At 46.3% G+C, this 26,329-nt stretch overlaps 1 protein-coding gene across 2 annotated transcripts in view; it reads left to right on the top strand.

Annotated features, from left to right (window-relative positions):
- Positions 1-26,329, top strand: part of ULK4 (unc-51 like kinase 4) — a 1,615,551-nt gene that overhangs the window by 633,847 nt on the left and 955,375 nt on the right. For both annotated transcript variants that reach the window (XM_069211486.1, XM_069211487.1), the window contains exon 22: positions 16,963-17,090. In XM_069211486.1, the coding sequence (XP_069067587.1) occupies positions 16,963-17,090 (128 nt within the window). The remainder of the gene's footprint in view (positions 1-16,962; positions 17,091-26,329) is intronic.

The following is a 26,329-nucleotide window of genomic DNA, read 5'->3' as shown; positions in this document are numbered from 1 at the left end:
GAGATGGGATATCCTTCTACCATGCCTCCTTTTTGCCTACAGGGAGGTACCCCAGAAAGGAGTGGGCTTCAGCCCCTTTGAACTTCTTTTTGGACACCCTGTTAGGGGTCCACTCACACTTGTAAAGGAGGGTTGGGAACAACCTTTAAAAGCTCCTAAGCAGGATATTGTGGATTATGTACTTGGCCTCAGATCAAGGATGGCTGAGTACATGAAAAAGGCCAGTAAAAACCTTCAGGCCAGCCAAGAGCTCCAGAAGCAATGGCATGATCAGAAGGCTGTTTTGGTTCAGTACCAACCAGGGCAGAAAGTGTGGGTCTTGGAGCCTGTGGCCCCAAGAGCACTCCAAGATAAATGGAGTGGTCCCCACACAATTGTTGAAAAGAAGGGAGAAGTCACCTATTTAGTTGACTTAGGCACTGCCAGGAGTCCCCTTAGGGTGCTCCATGTCAACCGCCTGAAACCCTACTATGACAGGGCTGATCTCACCCTGCTCATGGCAACTGATGAGGGACAGGAAGAAGACAGTGATCCTCTACCTGATCTCTTCTCTTCCACAGAACAGGATGCTCTTGTGGAAGGTGTAGTTTTGGCTGATTGTCTTACTGCTGAGCAGAAAGATAATTGCATAAATCTCCTAGATCAATTCTCTGAACTCTTCTCTACTGTGCCAGGTACCACTTCTTGGTGTGAGCACACTATAGATACTGGAGACAGTTTACCTGTCAAAAGTAAGATCTATAGGCAGCCTGACCATGTCAGGGACTGCATAAAGCAAGAGGTCCAGAAAATGTTAGAACTAGGAGTGGTTGAGCACTCTGACAGTCCATGGGCTTCTCCTGTGGTACTGGTACCAAAACCCCATTCCAAAGATGGAAAGAAGGAAATGCGGTTTTGTGTAGACTATAGAGGTCTCAACTTGGTAACCAAAACTGATGCTCACCCTATACCCAGGGCAGATGAGCTCATAGATACACTGGCATCTGCCAAGTATCTAAGCACTTTTGACTTGACTGCAGGGTATTGGCAGATCAAATTGTCAGAAGATGCTAAACCTAAGACTGCATTTTCAACCATTGGAGGACATTACCAGTTTACTGTAATGCCTTTTGGTTTGAAAAATGCACCTGCCACTTTTCAGAGGTTGGTGAACACAGTCCTGCAAGGGCTGGAAGCTTTCAGTGCAGCATATTTGGACGATATAGCTGTCTTTAGCTCCAGCTGGGATGATCACCTGGTCCACCTATGGAAAGTTTTGGAGGCCCTGCAAAAGGCAGGCCTCACTATCAAGGCTTCAAAGTGCCAGATAGGGCAGGGTAAGGTGGTTTATCTGGGACACCTTATTGGTGGGGAACAGATTGCACCACTTCAGGGGAAAATCCAAACAATTATTGATTGGGTTCCCCCTACCACTCAGACTCAGGTGAGAGCCTTCCTAGGCCTCACTGGGTATTACAGGAGGTTCATTAAGAACTATGGCTCCATTGCAACCCCTCTTAATGACCTCACATCCAAGAAAATGCCTAAAAAGGTATTATGGACAGCAAACTGTCAGAAAGCTTTTGAGGAGCTGAAGCAGGCCATGTGCTCTGCACCTGTCCTAAAAAGCCCTTGTTACTCTAAAAAATTCTATGTCCAAACTGATGCATCTGAATTAGGAGTAGGGGCAGTCCTATCACAACTTAATTCTGAGGGCCAGGATCAACCTGTTGCTTTTATTAGTAGGAGGTTGACCCCTAGAGAAAAGCGTTGGTCTGCCATTGAGAGGGAGGCCTTTGCTGTGGTCTGGGCACTGAAGAAGTTGAGGCCATACCTGTTTGGCACTCACTTCATTGTTCAGACAGACCACAAACCTCTACTTTGGCTAAAACAAATGAAAGGTGAAAATCCTAAATTGTTGAGGTGGTCCATATCCCTACAGGGAATGGACTATACAGTGGAACATAGACCTGGGAGTAGCCACTCCAATGCAGATGGACTCTCCAGATATTTCCACTTAGACAATGAAGACTCATCAGGTTATGGCTAGTCTTATTGTCCTTCGTTTGGGGGGGGGTTGTGTAGAAAAGTACCATCTTGCCTGGCATGTTACCCCCATTTTTCACTGTATATATGTTGTTTTAGTTGTATGTGTCACTGGGACCCTGGTAACCCAGGGCCCCAGTGCTCATAAGTGTGCCTGAATGTGTTACCTGTGTAGTGACTAACTGTCTCACTGAGGCTCTGCTAATCAGAACCTCAGTGGTTATGCTCTCTCATTTCTTTCCAAATTGTCACTGACAGGCTAGTGACCATTTTTACCAATTTACATTGGCTTACTGGAACACCCTTATAATTCCCTAGTATATGGTACTGAGGTACCCAGGGTATTGGGGTTCCAGGAGACCCCTATGGGCTGAAGCATTTCTTTTGCCACCCATAGGGAGCTCTGACAATTCTTACACAGGCCTGCCACTGCAGCCTGAGTGAAATAACGTCCACGTTATTTCACAGCCATTTTACACTGCACTTAAGTAACTTATAAGTCACCTATATGTCTAACCTTTACCTGGTAAAGGTTAGGTGCAAAGTTACTTAGTGTGAGGGCACCCTGGCACTAGCCAAGGTGCCCCCACATTGTTCAGAGCCAATTCCCTGAACTTTGTGAGTGCGGGGACACCATTACACGCGTGCACTACATATAGGTCACTACCTATATGTAGCTTCACAATGGTAACTCCGAATATGGCCATGTAACATGTCTATGATCATGGAATTGCCCCCTCTATACCATCCTGGCATAGTTGGCACAATCCCATGATCCCAGTGGTCTGTAGCACAGACCCTGGTACTGCCAAACTGCCCTTCCTTGGGTTTCACTGCAGCTGCTGCTGCTGCCAACCCCTCAGACAGGCATCTGCCCTCCTGGGGTCCAGCCAGGCCTGGCCCAGGATGGCAGAACAAAGAACTTCCTCTGAGAGAGGGTGTGACACCCTCTCCCTTTGGAAAATGGTGTGAAGGCAGGGGAGGAGTAGCCTCCCCCAGCCTCTGGAAATGCTTTCTGCATAAGCCAGTCTACACCGGTTCAGGGACCCCTTAGCCCCTGCTCTGGCGCGAAACTGGACAAAGGAAAGGGGAGTGACCACTCCCCTGACCTGCACCTCCCCTGGGAGGTGTCCAGAGCTCCTCCAGTGTGCTCCAGACCTCTGCCATCTTGGAAACAGAGGTGCTGCTGGCACACTGGACTGCTCTGAGTGGCCAGTGCCACCAGGTGACGTCAGAGACTCCTGCTGATAGGCTCCTTCAGGTGTTAGTAGCCTATCCTCTCTCCTAGGTAGCCAAACCCTCTTTTCTGGCTATTTAGGGTCTCTGTCTCTGGGGAAACTTTAGATAACGAATGCATGAGCTCAGCCGAGTTCCTCTGCATCTCTCTCTTCACCTTCTGATAAGGAATCGACTGCTGACCGCGCTGGAAGCCTGCAAACCTGCAACATAGTAGCAAAGACGACTACTGCAACTCTGTAACGCTGATCCTGCCGCCTGCTCGACTGTTTTCCTGCTTGTGCATGCTGTGGGGGTAGTCTGCCTCCTCTCTGCACCAGAAGCTCCGAAGAAATCTCCCGTGGGTCGACGGAATCTTCCCCCTGCAACCGCAGGCACCAAAAAGCTGCATTACCGGTCCCTTGGGTCTCCTCTCAGCACGACGAGCGAGGTCCCTCGAATCCAGCGACTCTGTCCAAGTGACCCCCACAGTCCAGTGACTCTTCAGTCCAAGTTTGGTGGAGGTAAGTCCTTGCCTCACCTCGCTGGGATGCATTGCTGGGAACCGCGACTTTGCAGCTACTCCGGCCCCTGTGCACTTCCGGCGGAAATCCTTTGTGCACAGCCAAGCCTGGGTCCACGGCACTCTAACCTGCATTGCACGACTTTCTAAGTTGGTCTCCGGCGACGTGGGACTCCTTTGTGCAACTTCGGCGAGCACCGTTTCACGCATCCTCGTAGTGCCTGTTTCTGGCACTTCTCCGGGTTCTACCTGCTTCAGTGAGGGCTCTTTGTCTTGCTCGACGTCCCCTCTCTCTTCAGGTCCAATTTGCGACCTCCTGGTCCCTCCTGGGCTCCAGCAGCGTCCAAAAACGCCAAACGCACGATTTGCGACTAGCAAGGCTTGTTGGCGTCATTTCAGCGGGAAAACACTTCTGCACGACTCTCCAAGGCGAGAGGGATCCGTCCACCAAAGGGGAAGTCTCTAGCCCTTTTCGTTCCTGCAGAAACCTCAGCTTCTTCTGTCCAGTAGAAGCTTCTTTGCACCCGCAGCTGGCATTTCCTGGGCATCTGCCCATCTCTGAATTGCTTGTGACTTTTGGACTTGGTCCCCTTGTTCCACAGGTACCCTAGATTGGAAATCCACAGTTGTTGCATTGCTGGTTTGTGTCTTTCCTGCATTATTCCTCTAACACGACTTCTTTGTCCTTAGGGGAACTTTAGTGCACTTTGCACTCACTTTTCAGGGTCTTGGGGAGGGTTATTTTCCTAACTCTCACTATTTTCTAATAGTCCCAGCGACCCTCTACAAGGTCACATAGGTTTGGGGTCCATTCGTGGTTCGCATTCCACTTTTGGAGTATATGGTTTGTGTTGCCCCTATCCCTATGTTTCCCCATTGCATCCTATTGTAACTATACATTGTTTGCACTGTTTTCTAAGACTATACTGCATATTTTTGCTATTGTGTATATATATCTTGTGTATATTTCCTATCCTCTCACTGAGGGTGCACTCTAAGATACTTTGGCATATTGTCATAAAAATAAAGTACCTTTATTTTTAGTATAACTGTGTATTGTGTTTTCTTATGATCTTGTGCATATGACACTAAGTGGTACTGTAGTAGCTTCACACGTCTCCTAGTTCAGCCTAAGCTGCTCTGCTAAGCTACCATTATCTATCAGCCTAAGCTGCTAGACACCCTATACACTAATAAGGGATAACTGGGCCTGGTGCAAGGTGCAAGTACCCCTTGGTACTCACTACAAGCCAGTCCAGCCTCCTACACATAGTCCTCCTAATCTTACTCCCTAGTCTATTCACATACCATGTTTGTTTAACTTTTTATCATTTGGCTTCTATAGTGTTGATGGGGGATCCGATTGACCCTTAAGGCACACCATGTTGGTCCAGGGAGTAATATAGGATGGGGCCACCACCTTGCCCCAGATCGTCTTCTTCCCTCTTATATGAGACTGCACTGTAAAACGTTTTTACTAAACGAATTCAAACTTAGAAAAACATTTATTATCCTGTATCCCAACTCCCCCCTCCCTGCCCCCTTGCAAAGGAGGCTCCAAACTGCTCACCACCCCAATATGTAGAGTGCCTGTCGCCCCTCAAACAACATGGTCAAGTCACAGGTGTGGCTTTAGCAGCCTAGGAGAATACGTTTGATTATTCTATGTAACATCCTATCTGGTACAGTAATTTGTCCATGCTCCATGTGTCGTGTGCTTCATTTGACTGCTTCTGTGGCTCTCAGTTCCACGAGGGTGACCTTGTTGGGAAGCACTCACAGCTTATACGAGTTGGCCTCAGGCAGAATTAAAGGTAGCAGTCTCCTAATGGTGGAAGTCGCAGCTTGTGCTTTACTATTCCTCGGTGGATCAGTGCAAGGAGTGTTCATGTCATGTCGTTGGCATCCACCCCACGCTCTCTGTTTCTGCCCTCATCTCTCATTTGTGGCATTTGCTAAGCACATCAGTCTTGCTTCTTTCAGCTGTGGTCTTGGTGTTCCATGAGATCCGACAAGTCCTCATCCATCTATGTAGTCTATCAATCCTTGTTTGCCAGTGTGTCAAGTCGTGTGGTTGACAAGTATAATATCAAGAAGGATCTGATAAATATTAGAGATTGTGCCACTGGACTTTCCTCAAGTTACCAAGTATTTCTCAAGGTGTGACACAGGTAGAATGGTGGGATCAGGCCTAAACCTGTTTTTCAGGCAGGGTTGTATTTGTAGGTATTGCCAGTGGGGGGAGCATGGTTATCTTGTGGTCTGAGAAAAGTGTTTTGAACGACTTGAAGGTGTTCTCCTCAAGGAGGTTACTTGTAGTCTGAATCCCGCATCTGTTACATAATGCCCATTTGATAATCTTCTGCCCTGTTGTGATACGTGCATTAGACCATAGCGGTGCATGCAGCTATATACACAGAGTATTTTGTGGGAGTCCAGAACATCCACATAGCCTTGATCTCAGGAGAGCAGGCAATGGTGGTAAGTGGTTTGTCATTCTACAGTAAACCTGGACTATTTCCTGCCTGCACTGTGGAGCAGTCAGTGGGCACCTGTGTGGGTTTTTCAGTGCTATCAACTGAGAGATATAACAAATGTGATGGTGTTGTGCCACATAATACAGGTATATACATTGGGAGCCTTAATCCCCTTGCTTGCTTTTCTGCATGTAGGGGGGAGAGGAATTCAATTAAAAATAATAATTAAAAAAAACACTTAGCTGCGCCCCTGTGCCGCTCCTCTGCCTCCTCCCGTCTCGCTGCATGCAGGAGACAGGCTCCCAGCTTGCCCTGCGGCCAATCCTGATGCTGCTCTAAGCAGGGCGTTCTCAGGCAGACTGGAAGCCTGTGCAGTCTCTCTCTAGTCCAGCAACTGTGTTGCTGGGCTGGAGAGAGCCCTGTGCGCATGTGTGTTTAGCTGCGCCTAGACGGCCGGCCAAACACAAGGGGCGCTTGAAGGGGCGTGCTGTGCACTCCCCCTGTTTGTTCGTCACCCTGTGGTCCCGCCCCTTTTCCCCAAAAAATGATCATAAACATAGTTTATGATAGTTTTTTTGGAAAAGGGTTGCACCTGCCGCTGCTGGCGGTAGGGGGGGGAGGGGGAGCCGCCCCTGCCACCAGGAGAAACAAAAGTAGTGACAAAGGGCCACTCGACTACATACCCCTATGAATAACTAAGGTCTATGTGATATGCTCCCCACAGTCTATTAGTGTGGTGGGATCTGACTTGAGGCTTCTTATTTTGGCCAGGAAGTTTGGGCCCATCCCAACTTTCTAGAGTTCAGAACATGAGCCCCATGTGACCTGGTCAAACACTTTCTCTGCATTTAACGACAGCAATATTTTATCATCCAAGTCTGCTCTTACATGCTAAATACATCTGTAGGAAAGTAGCCTCTTTCTAGCATGGTTACCCCCACTTTCTGCCTGTTTGTCAGTGTGTTTGACTGTGTTCACTGGGATCTTGCTAACCAGGACCCCAGTGATTATGCTCTCTTATTTTAAACTTGGTTGCTGGAACCTTTTTCACCCCACATTTGAAATACTGGTGCCCCCATGTAAGTCCCTAGTACCATGTATAATGCCACCTATGGGGAGCCCATATAAAGTGTTCTGCAGGCCTGTCATTGCAACTTGCGTGAAAGGGTGCATGCACCCTTTTACACCATAGGTCACTATAAGTCACCCTTATGGTAGGCTCTCTCAGCCCAAAGGGAAGGGTGCAGGTACCTGTGTGAGGGCACCCCTACACTAGAAGAAGTGCCCTCACAAACTCCAGGCATATTTTCCTGGACTTTGTGAGCGCGGGGTGCCATTTTAGGCGTGTACTGGACATAGGTGACTACCTATCTCCAGCTACATAATGGTAACTCCGAACCTGGGCATGTTTGGTATCAAACATTTCAGAATCATAACCAAATACTGTTGCAGGTATTGGAAGTATGATTCTGTGCACTCTGGGAGCTCCTTAGAGGACTCCCAGCATTGCTACCACCAGCCTTACAGGGTTTTCCAGGCAGCCCAAGCTGCTGCCACCCCTCAGACAGGTTTCTGCCCTCCTGCTGCTTGATCTGATCAAGCCCACAAAGGCAGAACAAAGGATTTCCTTTGGGAGAGGGAGGCACACCCTCCCATTGGAAATAGGTGTGACTGTCTTGGGAGGGGTAGCCTCCCCAAGCCATTGGGGAGGCTACCCCTCCCCAATGGCTCATTTGATGCACTCCATGCATAAACCAGTCCACACCAGTTCAGGGACCCCCAGTCCCTGCTCTGGCATGAAATTGGACAGTGGAAAGGGGAGTGACCACTCCCTTGTCCATCACCACCCCAGGGGTGGTGGTCAGGGCTCCACCCCTGGGTTCTGCCATCTTGTTTCCAAGATTGGCACGGAGCTCTGGGAGCATCTGAGTGACCAGGCCAGACAGATACGTCAGAGCCCCCCCCCCCCAATAGGTGCTTACCTGGCTAGGTGACCAATCCCCCTTTCAGGGCGATTTAGGGTCTCTTTCTTGGGTGGGTCCTCAGATTTGGCTTGCAAGATTTGAGCAGGTCTCCTCTGCAACCTCTACTTCTACTTCTGGTCCCCGGAACTGCAACTGGAACCTCACGGACCCGACAAGCTGCTTCCAAGAAGAACTGTTCTGCAACATTGTTTCCAGGGCTCCTGCCAGCAAGTGCAATATTTCCACCAGCTGTGCATCCATTGAGGGTGACGTGTCTTCAGTCTACACTAGAAGAAAGAAGGAATCTCCCTTGGAGTGAAGGAGTCACTCCGCTGCATCCGCAGGCACCTGCTGCAACGACGCCCAGCTGCATGGATCTCCCCTCTTCTTGAGCTGCGTGGATCCTGCATCACGGGTGGTGGTCCAGCGTAGTCCTCTTGGTCCTCTATGCCAGCTTTCCAACTTTGGTGGAGGTAAGCCTTTGCCTCTCCACGCAGGACAGTAACCCAGTGCACCATATCTCTTGCAGCTGCCAAGGCTTGTTTATACCTCCTCTAAGGGATCTCCAGGCAATGTGTAGCTCCAGTTTCCAGCACTCTGTCCTGTGACGCACAGCCCTCTGCGTGGTTCTCCTGTGGCGTGGGATCCCTTTCTGTAGTGCTGTGTGGGCTCCTTCTGCAACTTCTGTGTCCCCATCCTGTGGGACTCTTGTGGGTGCTGCCTCCACTCTTGTGAGTCCTCTGTGTCTCTGAGGGTCCGCTGTGACTCCTCCTCCTGGGTTGAGTCCTCCTGTGCCTTGCTGGTCCCCGTCAGCACCACTTTTCCACTAATTGCTATTTTTTGCCTTTGCTTAGGCTTTTTGGTGGAATTTCTGCACCGACACCCATCTGAAATCTTCACCCCAGAGTGGGACATCTTCTGCATTTATCAGGAACTCTTCTCCGTCTCCAGGGATGCAGTTCTGACCTGTTATTCCTCATCATCGAACCCACTCCTACAAGTACAGCTGGGTGGGTAGTAGCTCCTACTCTTCCTGGACTTCACTGTGACTTTTGGACTTGGTCCCCTCTCTCCACAAATCATCTTCTCCAGGAATCCACTGCTGGTTTCTCTCCACAAATCATCTTCTCCAGGAATCCACTGCTGGTTTCTTGCAGTCTTGTCTGGGTGTCTTATTTTCTTCTTTTCATTCCTTTCAGGTGGTTTGGGGAAATTCCAATGATTTACTCCTGCTTTCCTGGTCACTGGAGGGTACTGTTACTTACCTCTGTGATGTTCTGGTACTCCCAGCTCCCCTCCACACTAGGTGGGGGGTCCTGTGTTCGCAATCCATTTTTTAATTATTTGGTTTGGGCTCCCCCTAGGGTCACTATTGGTTATTTCTATTTTCACTGTTTTCTAACCTTTTCTATGCCTATTACTGTTTACAAGTGTATATATTTAGTGTATTGATTACCTCCTATTGGAGGGTTCCCCTTCTAGTATTTTGTGGTACCTTTATTTTTATACAACTGAGTGTTTTCTATCATGTGTGTAAGTGCTGTGTGATTACAGTGGTTTTGGATGAGCTTTGCATGTCTTCTAGATAAGCCTTGGCTGCTCATCCACAGCTACCTCTAGAGAGCCTGGCTTCTAGACACTACCTACACTACACTAATAGCGGATAACTGAACCTGGTATAAGGTGGGAGTACCTTAGGTGCCCCCCACACACCAGGCCAACTTCCAACAACCCCTGTCAGAGTTTTGTTATGGTTTTATGAAGATCTGCCGGGTACAGTACCTACCTACAAATCATGAACAAGTCCTTGGATAGCTCTCTTTGGATTTTTTGGCCAAAATTTTCATGTCCTTGTTTATTAATGAAACTGGGTGATCACTTGCACATTGTGTAGGGGTCCTTGTCCCCTTTCAAGATAAGGCTGTCACCCTACTGTATTCAGCTCACGGCCTACCTGTGTCCTCAGCTTCTTGAAAGATTTATAAAACAAAGGTATCATTGTCTGTTGGTTTAGTTGGTAGAATTTGGAGGGAATCACGGCTTCACCTAGTGCCTTGTTCTAGGGCACATCCAAAATGGCACTAGAGATCTTATCTTCTGTTATTTCTCCCTTGTTAATTGCCTGCCATTTTCAAAGAGGATAGGTAGGCGTACCCTCTCCAAAAAGGTCAACTTGCTGTGAGAGGTTCTCAAGTGCTATAACACACAATACATCTTGACGAGGGCAAATGTTTACATGATTTCCACTGGGTGAGTAACCAAGAGGCTTCGCTGGTCTCTTATGACTTGTATGGTTAGGTAAACTCCTTGCTGATGGAGCTGTACCACCAGTAACAGGATAGCCTTTTCTCCTTATTCGTAGTACTGCCACTTTAAATGGAGCAGGGCATATTCTGATTGCAAGGTTGATTGAGATTTCAGGTCACACATTTGCAAGTTGTGTTAGTGGCTGTGGGGCTGGGTGATGATTATATTGTTTTGTCAGTGTTCTAATATCTAGTTCTCTCTACCTTTGTTGATCCTGTGTCCTTTTCTTTTTGTTGGATGAAACCTCTCATCAACTCCCTAAACCAGCAACCTTTCCTGTGGCCCTTAAAATTTGAGGTGGCATGAGCAAGGCCTCATTGTCTTCCAAGTATTAGTTCAGGTGGGTGATGAGTTTCTGATTACCCAGGAGTAGTTTGTAGTGGCACAAGTTTAAATTCCATTGTTTAGCAGTGGGTGAGACATGGCCCAAATTCCAGCTCTAGTGTCACAGGAGTGTGGTCTGTAATCTCTCCCTCCACTACTCTGTAGTCCCTTTCCATGGCATGTATTGGGTGGTTCAGGAGAATATAGTTGATTCTAAAGCGTGAGAGGCACGATGTGTGCCAGGCACCATGGATTAGTCAGACAGTGTTTGGGGAAGGATAGAACAGTGGGTGCATCATAGAGACTTCCCTGTCTTCTCTCCGAGGTTGCGGCTGATTTCTCTTCCAAACCCATCCCTTTTCAATGTATCTGATCTCTTTTTGGTAGATATTTCCCCTGGAGTAAGGCAATATCTGATGATTTTGTAGTTATGTACAGAAGTACCTTCTTCTGTTTGTTTCTGTGGGTCATACCATTCACATTAAGCAATAGCATGAGGAATTTCCTTGGGGCTAGTTATCAAATAAATTAGCAAATACAGGGTATGTAGTGCAGTGTTGTAAATGCTAAATGAGGGGATGAGTTAATCACTAACCTTCAAGCATGCAGTACTTTTATGACCAGGGATGTTGCACACCCATTATGGGGATATAGTCCAAAGTAAGCCATGGTTGTAAGTGGGTAAGTTCAGAAATGTAGTGCCATAGAGATTGAGGGGTAGAACACAGGGTACAAAATAGCATTAGGTGCCCTGTTTAAGAACTTCTTAGGTTGCCAATTACAGAGCTGCAAACGTGCTTAAATTTTAACGTTCTTTAAAAGGGTGAGTATTTCTTCCTCCACCCAACTCTTCAAGCATCCATAGGACATCATGATTTGAAACTTTGGTCTCTTTGACCCATTTCCATTATGTATATTAATGTCACACACATCAAATGTAGCAATAGACTTCTAACACAACATAACGTGGTGTAGTGTCCAGTTGGTAGTAAGTCTCCTGCTATGGGGTGGGTGTGGGCAGTTAGGTATATTCCCACTTCTATATCAAAGACTTTGGTAGTTTACCAGATGTAGTTAAAATTGTGTTTGCTACGTAATGCTGAGTTAAAGGGAGCATCAAATTTTAATTAAGTCTGTCAAAAAGAGTTTTTAAGGGCAGTCTACAAGAAGGGGCGGAGCTTGGCCGAATCCAAGATGGTCGCAACCAAGATGGTCGGCTCCCATTAAAGAGATCTGCAAAACAGACACCTAATCGCAGCATACCTAATCCCCTAAACATGTAACAGTCCCCTCATAGACAGTACTGGTGTTTGATGGTGTGTTGACCCAGCAGACAGAGCCTCAGTGTTGACACTCTTACTTAACACTGTGAAGAAGAGGTTTTTAAGGGTACTCTGCAAGAACGGGCAGAGCCTGATGTGATCAAGATGGTCAGCTCCTGATAAAGAGCTCTGCGAACCAAACACCAAATCAAAGCATACTTTAGTCCCCTAGACTGTACTGATGTTTGAGGGTACTGTGACCCAGTGGATGGAACATCAATGCTGGAAGTCTAACTGTGGCACTCTTAGAGCGTGATGATGACTGGGCAGGAAATGTCACTGTACCCTTGCCACACAAGAAGGCCCACCACACCAATAGCGGTGAGTAGACCTTCACAGTACGTTTGGGACACAATGGAGCTAAGAATCTCAGCTGCAAACACAGGAATCTCACCCATGATGATACAGGCCAGCACGGCGACGGATTGTCGGAGTCAGGAGTATCCCCTGAGGAGGGAGCCATCCTTGATCACAAATGATGGGTTGCAACACTCCACTTAGTCCTGCACTCAAGCAAACACTTCACACATTGCCTCTAAGATAAGCCTGACTGCTCGTTCCAAGTTCCAAGGGGGTGATAGGGGTTATCTTAGCTGTGTGAGTCCCTTACTCTGAGTAGAGTGAGGGTCTCTACTTGGACAGAGTGCAAACCACTGCCATCTAGAGAACCCATTTCTAACACCATCCATTGCTGATTTATGATGCCCTAGGTGCTATGAGTGTGCTAAGACATGGGTCCTGTGCTAATTGTGCTGATGGAGCCACGCTGACCTGACTGTAGTGACCGAACTAAACTTAATCTAGTCTTGTGTTGCTTGTGGTCCAAATTGTAGAGGCCCTGGTTGGCAGTTAGAGCTGGACTGTTCCTTTTGGAGCCGTACCACGACTGATTTGCATTAGGCTGGGACTAATCTGGTGGACAAAAAAACATGGGCAACAAAACAATGGACTGGAATGTAACCCTGAGTCATTTCTAGTGGCACTAACTCGAGCATTCCATCACTCACTTTTTTTGTATTTTCCATTCCACATGATATCACTATAGGGAAGACATACGCCTGAACAAGAGACTATTTCAGTGCATCTAGCATGTAGAGTAGTGCCATAGACTTGCCAGATCAAAAGACATTTCATCCTAAATCTGCTGCAAAGGCTAGTGGCAGCACAACTGACTGCGAGTCACAAATGCATGAGACTGACCTTATAAAAGGGGAGCAGACTATCCTTAAGTCCACCAATGGTCAGAAATTGATCACCATTATGGCTTCTATGCTTGCTGTTGAAGGAAAATTAGAACAGTTGACCAACCCCGCGGTACAAACAACAACATCTTCCACCATTCAGAAATAAAAAGTTCAGAGGAGACTGTCAGAGTGTGCTTTATCCAGGATGGTGGATTTTCCATATCCTTATTGACCAATCTGGACCAGCTTCACATGTGTGCTTTGTAAGCTGGACAGGAATAACCTTTGATGGTGGGTGAAAACTCATTGTTTGCGGTACTGGAGGAAGAGGACTGGCAGAGGAGTCTGAAGAAGAACTGCTGTGAAGGATTCGCAGAGCCTACAAGTTGATGGAGGAAGAGAATGCAGAGAACGCAAATATGGTGGTTATATGTTATGGTAATCCTGAACTCCTTATAAAGTCAAACTATACTGAAACCAGAGTTGTGAGCAAAATCTGTCACTTGGTGGACATCAACTACTTTTCTTTCAGGATATGTGAATGATTACCGTAGCCAGAAAACAAGCAATTATGCACATTCGAATGGGGCAATGGGGTGTATGCACGGTTTGCAGCACATCCAGTACAAGGAGCTTGTATTCTCCCACAATTATACAGATAGGTCAGTATTACTAAGTAGTAAAATAGATATACTGCCATTACTGCTGTAAAAATGCAGGTATAATTGTGATTTCATGAGCTACCATCCTGCACAAGAGGCTTTGTCGTTGTGACACCATCACATTTCACTGTCTTAAAGCTCAGATTTTTGATCTTCAACAAAGATGATTTGGAAAAGAGTGCTGTTGGGGCAATGTGCTAGTACACCTTCTGAAAAAGCAGTATCAAATGTGCAGAGCTATTATTATGACTCCCCAAACCCTAGTTAAAATGTTTTTCTGGAGCAGCATCACTGATGTAGGAGGAATTGATGACATTAAAATGAGAACGGTCGTTCACAAAGACTGCGAATAGAGCATGCTTTTATGTTTCCTTTTTAAATATGCACCCAGTTCCTTAATTACTGGCATTTTTCACTCATTGCTATGTATGTTATTTAGGAATTGCACTTTTGTTTGTGATGTGGATTATCTCCCGCTAGTCATTTAGCAAATTATGCCACCTTGTTTAGGTTTAAAATATGTGCTATTTATTTTCTTAGGCCTCATGGGTGACTTTGATAATACCTTCTTTCAAAACAATGTAGTTTGCCTTTTGTCATTTCAGCCAGACCCTTCCTCCTCCACTCCCAGCCCCCTGAGTGAATAATGCATTGTCATATGGATGCAATTACAATGCAGTGTATTTCAGCCATCCATAATTCTCAGTCATTTCCTGCAAAGCTCACACTCCCTTACCCTAATAATGCATGGCCTTTCCGTATACCCCTTTTCTGGCTCCTTAATACTCTGCTTGCCTTCCCTTTGTTCATCTCCACCATTATCTACTTCCCATCTGTACTGGCACACCAGTCGTCTCCGTCTCCTTGTGACCATTTCCCTAGTTTCCTGGTTTGACACTAGTCTCATCTAACCAGTTCCCTCCTTCTGGCTTGACTGGTGCTCTATATGCTTTTTAGGTCGAGCGTGCAAGCATTTTGACCTGCTGTAAGTATTTTGGGGTTTTAACCAAGCCCAACTTGCACCGATCACTTTCATATGTTCATGGAGTTGCCTTTCAAAAATCACTAGATGTCATTGGTAAATGCCTTACATTTGTCTCGTTTGAGGCTGTTTTTCTCACACCTTGCAGGCTGCCCCTGTTACATGGATTATTCCATGATTGCTGATATACTTCAGCGTGGTCAAACAATTTTTTCTTTTGTCTCTCCCCTTCGTGCAGCCATGGCATTCACAGCGTGAACAGGCACAACAGTGTAAACTCGATCGGCGGTATTGGAGCGCTTGTCACGTTGTTCATAGTTACCTAATCAGAGAAATTTCTTGTGGCTCTCCCCTTAAAACACTTGAAATAGGTAAATGCTTTGCGTAAAATAGAAACCCTCAAAGCGAAAGTGGCTTTCCAGGCGCAGCAGGGCATTACATTTACAAAACAGTTTTACTCATAACTCAGCCCATGGTTGTCCCAGGACAATGTGAACACCACAGAAACATTCAACACGACACACACTTTCTGTCTAGGTCATCTCTGGGTTCCCATACTAGGTTAATGGGGGACCCCAAAAAAGACACAGACTAGTGGGAGTCAGTGTCTTTTTAAGTGCTCCCATGTCTGGAGCTTTTTTTTTACAACTGGGATTAGCTTGTGTTTTAAGGGCCTTGTTTGTAATATCATTGCTATAGGCCTGCTACCCCTGAAAATGTGTAATTGACTACACCTTCCAGGGGCTCACTATATGGATACAGTGCATTACTTTTTGCCATTTTCTTTTTGTGTAGTTATGCCCTCTAGTGGCTGACTATATGGTTGCATGACCATGTTTCTTAAAAATGCTATTTGCATTGTGGTGTTCTAAGCAATACAGTCATATCAACATACTTATATATTTGTGGTTCTGAAACGTGCCCCATAATGCTTTGCAGGGCATCACTTTGATTAAAAAAAATTGCTCTTAACTCAGCCTGTGGTTGTCCTAGGACAGACAATGAGACCACCTTCAAAACGCTATTTCTGTCTACCTCATCTCTGGGTCCCCACACTCGGTTAGTGGGACCACAAAATAATGACTCCTCTCACCATTCAGTGTCTTTGAAGCTTTGTTGTGGTTACAACTTTTGTTTTACAGCTGAGAGAAGTTGTGTTTTAAAGGCAGTGTTTGTAATGTCATTGCGGTAGGCCTGCTAGTCCTAAAAGTAGTATATATTAGGGCCTAAGTATATAGTTACACTGCACTTCTTAATTTCTCCTGTTTTTTTCATGGGGTTATTCTTTCTAGCGACTAACAATATGGTTACATGACCATGTTTCTTACAAATGATATGTTTTGGTCATTACAGTTTAAAGTCAAAAGTTTATTTCTGATAAAGGTTTATACGATATTTGTAATCAGGAGAGATTATTAAAACAAACAGTTATGACCATGATTTAGGCCAATTTAACATCCGTATTACACTATGACTGAACACTCTTGATTTGTTTGGGTGACCCTTCTAGTTTATTTCTCCTCTGTGGCTTTCCTGTGTCTTTTTTGGGGGAACGGTGTTAGCCAGCAACTCTGATGGTGGGGTGGTGAAAGTGGTATTCTCTTGGAAATAGCATAGCAGATTTAAATTAGGATGCTAAATGGCAATATTTTCATATTTGCTGCATTTAGAGGAAGAAGGTAAACGGAAGTGCTTCAGTTTTATGCTCGGCCATTGGAATTATATGGCAGGTATATGGCGAAATCATGAGGCAGGGTTGACCAACTTACCTGAGAAGAAAAGTCAAGTTATGAATTTATAATGCCAATAGCTGTAACTCAAACAAATGTGAGGTCTATTACATTGCAAATGCTTTTTATACAGCCTTTCCATTCCATGGAGACACCGAAGCACCTCCGGTATGGCTCTGTAAACAAACGAGGGTAGAATGTGGGGGCTCGTACCAATAATATGTTTTCTTCTTTTCTTCTATTAAAGGATTTTGTTATCAAAGTTATCCGCTTATTGGAAAGCCCCTCAACGGTGATTAGAGCCAAAACATTTCTGGTCCTTCTTCATATTCTAATTCACAACAAAGAGATGTTACTACAGTACTGTCAATCAAGGTATGGTGTCAATGATTTTTCATAATTATATTTCATTTTCAGTTGTGTTGAAAATGTTAACTTTGTAGGATCTGTTGAGCTGCCTAAATTATGCTCATGAATGAATTTAACTCCAGCTCACTGTCTCGAACACCAGTCCTTCTGCTGATCGTTTGCAAAGAAGCATACACATTAAAAGGAAAAATCTATGCGTTGTCTGAACTTTGTAGATGAAAATTGCCTGAAATCAGTTATATTTCTTCACACTAAAGCAGAACTAATGCACTACCGATGTGGTTTAGTAGGCAATCTCCTACCAGGTATGTGCCCAATTTGAGTACAGATTTCACCAATCACTCGTCCGGACCAGATAGCATATGTTAGGTGTGACTTCCAACAAACTCAGATCCTAAGTCTTTTATTACGGGAGTGATGGAACTCCTGCTGCGGGAATACTTGCACGTGGAAATCCTGATATCAAGGAGTGCAATACTTTCTAGATGCAGTATTTAAAGTTTGCTTGTTAAGATTGTGGGATATTCAAAATGTGTTTCCTCAATTCCTGTTTTACCCAGTGCAAATTTGCCAGATTTGTCTCTTAAAATATGTGCAGGGAAGGAAACTCAGGAGTGTGCTGTGCCCTTACAACTTTTTATCCTGATTTAGCAGGTAACTCATGTTAAAGGCCAAATTGGGGTTTCTCAGATTTTTGTTATTTTAGACCACTTGAATACATTTTGAGTCATTTTGAAGTGAAAAGTAGTTTTTTTTTTTTTTTTTTTTTTAACTCCCTACAGGATGTATATGTGGAAGGAGGTTGTCCTGCAGATATTTCCACAGTTGTGCTCACTCCAGTAATGTGACTGATTACATTTTATTGTGCATGTTTGCAATTCTGTATAACCTTTAGTTTTCAAGTACAAATAGGAAGTACCCAAGCATATGCAGTTCAGATCATCTTAAGCACAAGGTGCTGTACATACAACAGTTCGGCGTGTAAGACTAGCTGTTACTGAAACACCCAAACCAGTATGTGAAGAGGAGCATGTGGGACCACATAACTCGAATAGTGTCGGTCAGCACAGGGTGCAGCTGCTTTGGCATGTTTACTTTACATACAATTACAATCTGATAGAGACTTTTAGCTGCAGATTCTTTACCTTAGAATTACCTGGCGTCAGCTTCGAATCGGGAATTTTTCTGCTGAGCAGTATCCTGCGTGCGCCGTCAGGTGGCTTCGTTTGGCTCTGCATGCGTCACCCAGCTCTGCGTGGCATCACCAGCGTTGTTGAAGCCGTCTGTGACATCACGGTCTTCTATATAGGCACCACCCCGGCGCGCATACGTCAGTTCTTTTCCTTCCATGCCGGTTAAGTGCAAGTCTGGATAGAGTTACCCTTTTTTCGATGTTTCATCGAAGATTATTTCAATTGTCTAGGTGAATGACTTCAAGGAAGACTGGATTCAAACCATGTGGCGCATGTCATTGTGCCATGTCGGTCACTGATCCACACCAAGTTTGTCTTTGGTGCCTTAAAAAGGACGACGACGCAAAGTCGTGCTCTGACTGTCGGGTCATGGCTCCGAAGGCCTTCAGAGAGAGATCTCAAACTTCTAGAGGCCTGGCAGCCGTCTTCGGTCGACGCGACTCCGAGAAGGTCACGGTCCTGCTCCAGGAGAAAGTCGCGGCACCGCTCCAGGAGCCCCAAGTCATCTTCCTCCCATTCGAGGTCCTCAGGGCATTCAGGTAAGAGGCACAAAAAGAAGAAGAAGTCCAAGCAGACTTCGACTTCGCCATGCCCGTCGGGCGACGAGGTGTCTAGGGAACGTCAATGTTCCGAGCACGGTTCTGCGGAGCCGTTGCCAGGGCCGACTCCACGTCTTCCCCCGCCCCCCTTTTCGGGAGCCGGAGCGACCCCCGCTCAACTAAAGGAATTTTATGAGGATATGCACCTTGTTTTTTAGCGTGCAGCCCCCTTGGGTGGGTCTTTGGGCCCTGCAGGGTCAGCAGGGGTCCCATCGGATTTGACGTCGGCTGCTTTGGCCTCAGTGCCGTTGGGGACCCAAGGGTCCGATAGTGGATCCGGACCAGCTCAGTGCTTGAGGCTTATTTAGAACAGCCAGGCACAGGTGAGGAGTGGAAGGGGTCTGAGGACCCTTTAGAATATGGATTCGAGCATGAACAGAACTGGTATGAGGATCTAGGGGAAGCCGGTGGACTGGATACTTCTCCAGATACTGGCATGCTCTCTCCTCTCGCTGTGGCTACGGAGGAGGGGGCATCATATGCCATGGTGGACCATAGGGCAGCTGAGGTCTTGGACCTAGATTTGCATACGGTGCCAGTCAGGACTAATCTCCTGACGGAGGTGTTTCAGCCATGGGTTGCTACATCAGAGCCAATGTTACCCTTCAGTGAGGCCCTCACTGATGTCCTTCTGAGAACGTGGTCCAAACCCAGCACAGGGGGTCCTGTGAATAGGGCAATTGGCAGGCGCTATAGACAAGCTCCAACTGACACTAGTTTCCTCACCCAACATCCCACCCTGGAGAGCTTGGTGGTGCAAGCCTCCACTTTCCGTGGTACCTTCCCTTCCGCTACCCTGGATAGGGAACCCAAGAGACTGGATCAACTTGGAAAGAAGATGTTTTCTTCCTCCAGCCTGGCATTGAGGTTGGTAAACACCTCTTGCTTATTGAGCTGTTTTTCCCATACTTTATGGGATATGGTGGCGCAAGTGCTGCCCGAGGTCCCGGAGGGTGTACTGGACACTCTCACCCAAGCTCTCAAGGATTGGAGGGATGCAGCCAAGTTTACCATCAGGTGTGGCTTGGACACGACCGACTCGCTGAGCAGAGCGATTTTCTCAACAGTGGCATTCCCTCACCACGTCTGGCTATGTACCACTGGCTTTTCGGGAGATGTCCAGTCAAATTTGTTGGACATGCCTTTCCATGGCTCCCACCTTTTTTTGTGAGAAGGCAGACTCTGTGCCTGAGAGGTTCCGGGATTCTCAAGCTAAGGCCAGATCCTTGGGCTTCTCAGCGCCAGCTTGCCAGCAGTCTACCTATTGCCCCTTTCGAGGCTTCGGGAGGGCCAGAGTGCCATGCTTCGGGAGGACAGGTTGGCCACCGTCCTTCGATTTCACAGCATCCAATGCAAGAACGAGGTTGTGGTACCTTCAGACCCAGAGGATCTAGCCAGAGGTTGGCCACGACCCAGCCCCGTCTTCAGCAATGCCAAGCCCTCCTACTATGGTTCTGCAAGACAATGTCCGCCCGGTAAGAGGGAGGATTCAATTTTAGCTCTCTCACTAGCGGTCCATAACTATAGACAAATGGGTCTTGCAGATCATACAGAAGGGCTCTTACCTCCCCTTCCAGTCTTTCCCTCCTTCTATCCCTCCGGTAAAAGAACGGCTGATGGAGGATCATTTGATCTTACTCTGCGAGGAATTTACGGCTCTCAGGCCAAGGGAGCCTTACAAAGGGTTCCGATGTCAGAAGTAGGCAGTGGTTGTAATTCCCGGTACTGTCTGATCCCAAAAAAGAATAAGGGTCTTCACCCTACCTTGGATTTAAGGGACATCAATCTCTTCCTCAAAAAGGAGAAATTCAAGATGCTCACTCTTGCTCAGGTCTTTTCTGCCGTAGATCAAGAAGACTGGATGGTAGCGCTGGACTTGTAGGATGTGTATTCTTAAATCCCCATCCTGCCCCCAACAGGCGTTACTTGCGGTTCTAGGTGGGCCACGAGCACTTTCAGTTTACCGTGCTCCCCTTCGGTCTCACCAGTGCCCCTCGGTGATGGCGGCTCATCTACGCAGGCTAGGGATTTCAGTCTTTCCCCTACCTCGACAACTGGCTGTTGAAGGCTCTGACGCCCCAGGCTCTCCTCACCCACCTTCAGACTTTGGCGGAATCTCCTGCATTCACTGGGGTTCATGGCAAACGTGCCATAGTTACACCTGATTCCCTCTCCGAAGCTCCCTTTCATTGGAGCTGTTCTGGACACAGTGCAGTTTCGGGCCTATCCTTCCGAGAAGCGAATCCAGGATATTCAGCTTATGATACCGATGTTTTGGCCTCTATCCTGGATTTCGGTGAGACAGACTCTGAGGCTGTTGGGACTCATGGATTCCTGCATCCTATTTGTCAAACATGCCAGATGGCATATGAGGGCTCTGCAGTGGGACCTGATGTTCCAATGGGCATAGCTTCAGGGAAATCTTACCGACATGGTTCAGATCTCGGAGGGAACTGCAAAGGAACTGCAGCGGTGGGTGATGAACTGCGATTGGGTCAAAGGCAGAATCCTCTCCCTTCCCAACCAGATCTCACAGTAGTGACATATGCGTCACTTCTGGGATGGGGAGGCCACCTGGGAGAGGCGGTCATCAGGGCCTCGGTCTCCGGCGGAATCTGGGCTCCATATCAATTTATTGGAGCTTTGGTCGATCCGGCTAGCATTGAAAGCATTTCTTCCTGTTGTGAAAGGAAAGATAGTACAGGTGTTTATGGACAACACTACTGTAATGTGTTACTGCAACAAGCAGGGCGGTGTGGGGTCGTGGACCCTTTGTCTAGAGGCTCTGCATCTCTGGACATGGCTGTAACAGCAGGGCATAACCCTGGAGGTTCAACACCTGGCAGGAGCTCTGAACGCCAGGGCGGTCGAAGTCAGTCGGCAATACCTAGTGGATCAGGAATGGTATCTCCATCCGGAGGTGGTGCAAGAACTCTTTCAGCAGTGGGGAGAGCCTTGGTTAGATCTGTTCGCCTCTGCAGAGTACGCGCAATGTCAGCAGTATTGTGCGTTGGAGTTTCCAAGGCGGCAATCGCTCGGCAACGCTTTTCATCGCAAGTGGAATTCAGGCCTCCTGTACGCTTTTCCGGCCCAACCACTTCTGCCTAGAGTTCTCAAGAAAATCAGGAACGACCGGGCCCAGGTAATCCCAGTGGCTCCGGATTGGGCACAAAGCGTCTGGCATCCAGAGCTTCTCAAAATGAGCACAATCCTCCGATCAGGTTGCCCCTTTGGGAGGATCTTCTGTCGCAGCAGCAGGGGAAGGTTCTCCACCCAATCCTGTCAAGTCTGCATCTTCATGCTTGGAGATTGAGCGGCGGCAGTTGATGGTTTATGACCTCCCCTGCCCCCCCACGTCTTTAATGTCATTCTGGCAGCCAGGTGACCCTCTACCAAGACAGTTTACGCCTGCCATTGGAAGCGTTTTGTATTATATTGTACAGAAAAGTTTATTGATCCTCTTTCTTCTTCTCTCTCTCTAAAATCCCTCTTTTCATTCTGACACTCGCCCAAGAGGGTTCCACCTTAGGGACTCTTAAGGGCTATCTTTCTGCTCTATCGTCTTTTCTCTGGTTGCCTGATCAACAATCTTTGTTTAAATCTCCTATTGTGCAAAGATTCCTAAAAGGGCTTTTGCACATGTTTCCACCTATGCCCTTTGTTATGCCCCAGTGGGACCTTAATCTGGTGCTCACATTTCTCATGTGTGCTCCTTTTGAGCCTTTACATAAGTGTCCTCTCTGGCTTCTCACCATCAAGACAGCCTTCTTAGTGGCAATCACATCTGTCAGGAAAGTAAGTGAGATGCAGGATTTATCTTCAAAACCACCAAACCTCACCGTATATCCTGATAAGTTGGTTTTCAGAACTCATGCCTCTTTCCTCCCCAAGGTGGTGACCCCTTTCCATCTGGGTCAGAACATCACCCTGCCCACATTCTTTGCTCCACTGCGTCCCTCTAAAGAAGAGGAACGTCTCCACCGTCTGAACCCAGAAAGAGAGTTCTTGCTCTACCTTGACCGCACAAAAGAGTTCTGGGTGGATGACCCACTCTTTGTGGGATACGTTGGTGCAAAGAAGGGTCGGGCAGTTCAGAAACTAACTATTTCACGCTGGGTCGTTCTCTGTTTTTAAATTTGTTACGGTTTGGTTAAGAAGCAGCCTCCTGAGGGCTTAAGAGCTCACTCTACAAGAGGAAAAGCTGCTACCACAGCATTAGCTCGAGGCGTACTTGTCCTAGACATCTGTCAGGCGGCAACGTGGGCCTCCTTGCACACGTTTGCAAAACACTACTGCCTGGATAACCAAGGGAGGAGAGATGGGCATTTTGCTTGCTCGGTCCTACAGGACTTTCTGGTATAAAATATATGTCCTCAGCCCACCGCCAGGAGGTTATGGCTTGGGTATCTATTCTAAGGTAAGGAATCTGCAGCTGGAAGTCTTTATCCGATGAACAAGCTACTTACGTTTGGTAACGAATTATGTGGTAGAGACTGTATCTAGCTGCAGATTCCTTACACCCACCCATGTCTCCTCTCTCTGTGGATATATTATGTATTTTCAGAATTTTACCTTTTTCCCAGGCATGTCATTTTTCACAGACAAACAGAGAAAGTTAGTTCTTCCATGACTCTGCGCTTCTGGTGTGAGAAGTTGTGGAAAAGAACTGACGTACGCGCACTGGGGTGGTACTTATATAGAAGACCATGATGTCACAGACTGCTCCAACGATGATGGCGATGCCACGCGGAGCCGGACGATGCACCTGTATCGGAATGACGTCACCCTATGGCGCATGCAGGGTACTGCTTAGCAGAAAAATTCCAGATTCAAAGCTGACGCCAGGGATTTCTATGGTAAGGAATCTGCAACTAGATAGAGTCTCTACCAGATAATTTGTTACCGAAGGTAAGTAACTTGTTCATTTAAGCCACAGAGTGATAGAATGACTTTCAAACGATCACACTGAAGATCAGAACCCATGGCTTCTTTTCAACTGCTTCTCTGGTTGTTGATACTGGGTTGTCATCTTCAATTATAAATTTTGAAGACATCTAGTGCAGATGCATCTGGAAGCTCTGTTTGTACACTTTGCTTGTATTTAACACATTCTGTCATCTCCCCTGTCCTTTGTTGCAGAGTTAGCCTCCTATAGTTTATGCCCCATTTTGAAGGATGCTGTACTGGACCAGTGGCAGGTTAACTCACACTTACTGTACATAACTCTACTCTACTTTGGCAGGACTGTCTCAATTCTCACACTACCCACTTTTCACATTCAGATTCTTAACTCAGACAGAAAAAGTCGACCATATCACACCTATTCTTCCCAGTTTGCACTGGCTGTTAGTTGATTCCAGAATCAAATGGAAGATAGGATTGATAATCTACAAGTCCTGCATCTAAATAAGCCTTCTCACTTAGCCAGTTAATTGAGTCCTTCTCCTTCACTCAAGATACAAATGAGGCAAAACCCTTTGTACTTAGAAGTTCCCAAGTTCAGAAGAAACCTAGTCCAATGGCACTACTTTTCTGAGAGCATTCTATAACTCCCTTCTAGCAAATTTATAAGCCCAAATCTTCTCTGTTGTCGTCCAGTTAACATGTAAACGGTCACATGTTCCGGTTATATCAGACATAGATGTTCTTTCATTTAATTCTCCTAGCTGTTGCCTCTGTTTTTAACCTTTGTTAATACTGCTTTATTTCTCTTTTATCCTACTGGAAAGCATCCAAATATGTTTCTCTGTTCAGATTCTCTCTACAAACATTTAAAAATTAAATGATGTATTGCTGGATCTGTGAGTATATCATCAGCTTTTGTCCTAACAGTGTGTCCATCCTTTCCATCTGCTCTTATTATGTCATGATGTTGGTCTTTCTTCGTTAATGCATTGTGATCACAGTGTACTCATGAATTCGTAGTCCATGGAATTTAATCATGTTGCAGGGCTGTGTCCCAGAGAAAGAGGTAACAGAAAACACTGAAAAAGTCATGTATGATATTACAATCCTCAGAGTGTTTTTGTATCTTCCGGTGGTTGAGCTGTGCCTTACCTGCTGGGGTAACTGCTGTTTCTGTATGTTGGTCAGAACTGAAAGGATGCTTGAGGTGTACAGATTCCAGCAGGCCCTTCCAATAAGGTACAATTGAGAGGCACTATGTAGGAAACACACTGTCTGAAGAAAATACATAGACGAAGAGGTCCCCAAAGATGATCATTATCGGTGCATGACCTAGGTGGGAAGCATCCTATCCTATCCCTCTGTTCTGCTGCCTACAACCACAAATTCTTCTTAATGCAGGCGTCATTTAAGAGAGATTTTCTAATCAAAATGCTGACCAGTACCGGGCACAAATACTGTGTGCCTTTTACTGTATCTTGTCTCATCTGTAGCCAATGCAATTACTGCACAGACTCACAGTAGAGGAGACCTTTGAAACACTGAATCTAGTGTATATGTAATTTGGTGCCCACCTGTCAATTCAGTGGAAGTCTGATGCTCATGGGGGCCGCGGAATCAGAATATCAATGTCAGAATGCCATCTGTCATAATTATTTTGTGCTAAATATTGTCTACAAAAATATTGCGAAATTGGAGGGTCCACCAGATATGTCTGAATGAGTGTTTTAGGAGTGTGACTGTATTTGCTTGCGCTAGTTAGTATCTTCCCCTTTTGTTTTGGCTTCTTTCTGTCAGATACTACAGGTCTCCACCTATAGCTGAGGACAGACTGATCAAAGGTGCTAATCTGAAGAAGAGACTCCCAAAATGACAGATTTTCCTGAATAAAATCCATTTGTCAAGCAAGACTTGAAGCAATGAATCATGGTTTGTCCTGCAACATATCCCACACACCAGAACTCCTCACCCTCAGCGATAGCAGGTTATGGGCGTAGAGTTGGACCTGGTACATTCTGGCTCTGAGAGTGGTTGTTTCAACATGCTATTTTTATATGCTTTAAAAAGTTGTCATGGATTCTTTGTATGACCGGAACTGGTTTTTCCAATGAAATACAGTTGGCATGCACTGTTTCTTGCCTCCTTGCCTCCTTAATGGAACTAAGTAATGACAGCCAAAAGCATCTGTCATTTTGTTCCATAAGACGCATGTGTTGTACCAGAAATGGTATGTAAATGGCAGCTGTGATGTGCTTCAGAAAACTTCATCATACTAGGCCCCAAAACTACCTGTGATACTTTGTTTCAACTTAAAGGATATATATTCAGTTTTGAATCTGTCTCCCTTTTCTCCACTCAGTGACCAAGCATTCCTGACAGAAGTTCCCCTCACATGGGGACCATGATGTGGGTTAGTAAAAGTACAATGCTCTGTGGCATGTGAAGATTCCATGTCTTTTTTTTTGTCACTGTGCCATGGCTACTACATGGAAGGCAAGATGTTCCAGGGCTTTGAGATTGTAGAAAACTGCATAGAAGCTCTAGTTCT

Source organism: Pleurodeles waltl, chromosome 10 (genome assembly GCF_031143425.1).
Source record: "Pleurodeles waltl isolate 20211129_DDA chromosome 10, aPleWal1.hap1.20221129, whole genome shotgun sequence".
NCBI lineage: Eukaryota > Metazoa > Chordata > Amphibia > Caudata > Salamandridae > Pleurodeles > Pleurodeles waltl.
Note: the sequence above shows the minus strand (reverse complement) of the source record. Positions and strands in the feature narration are given on the sequence as shown.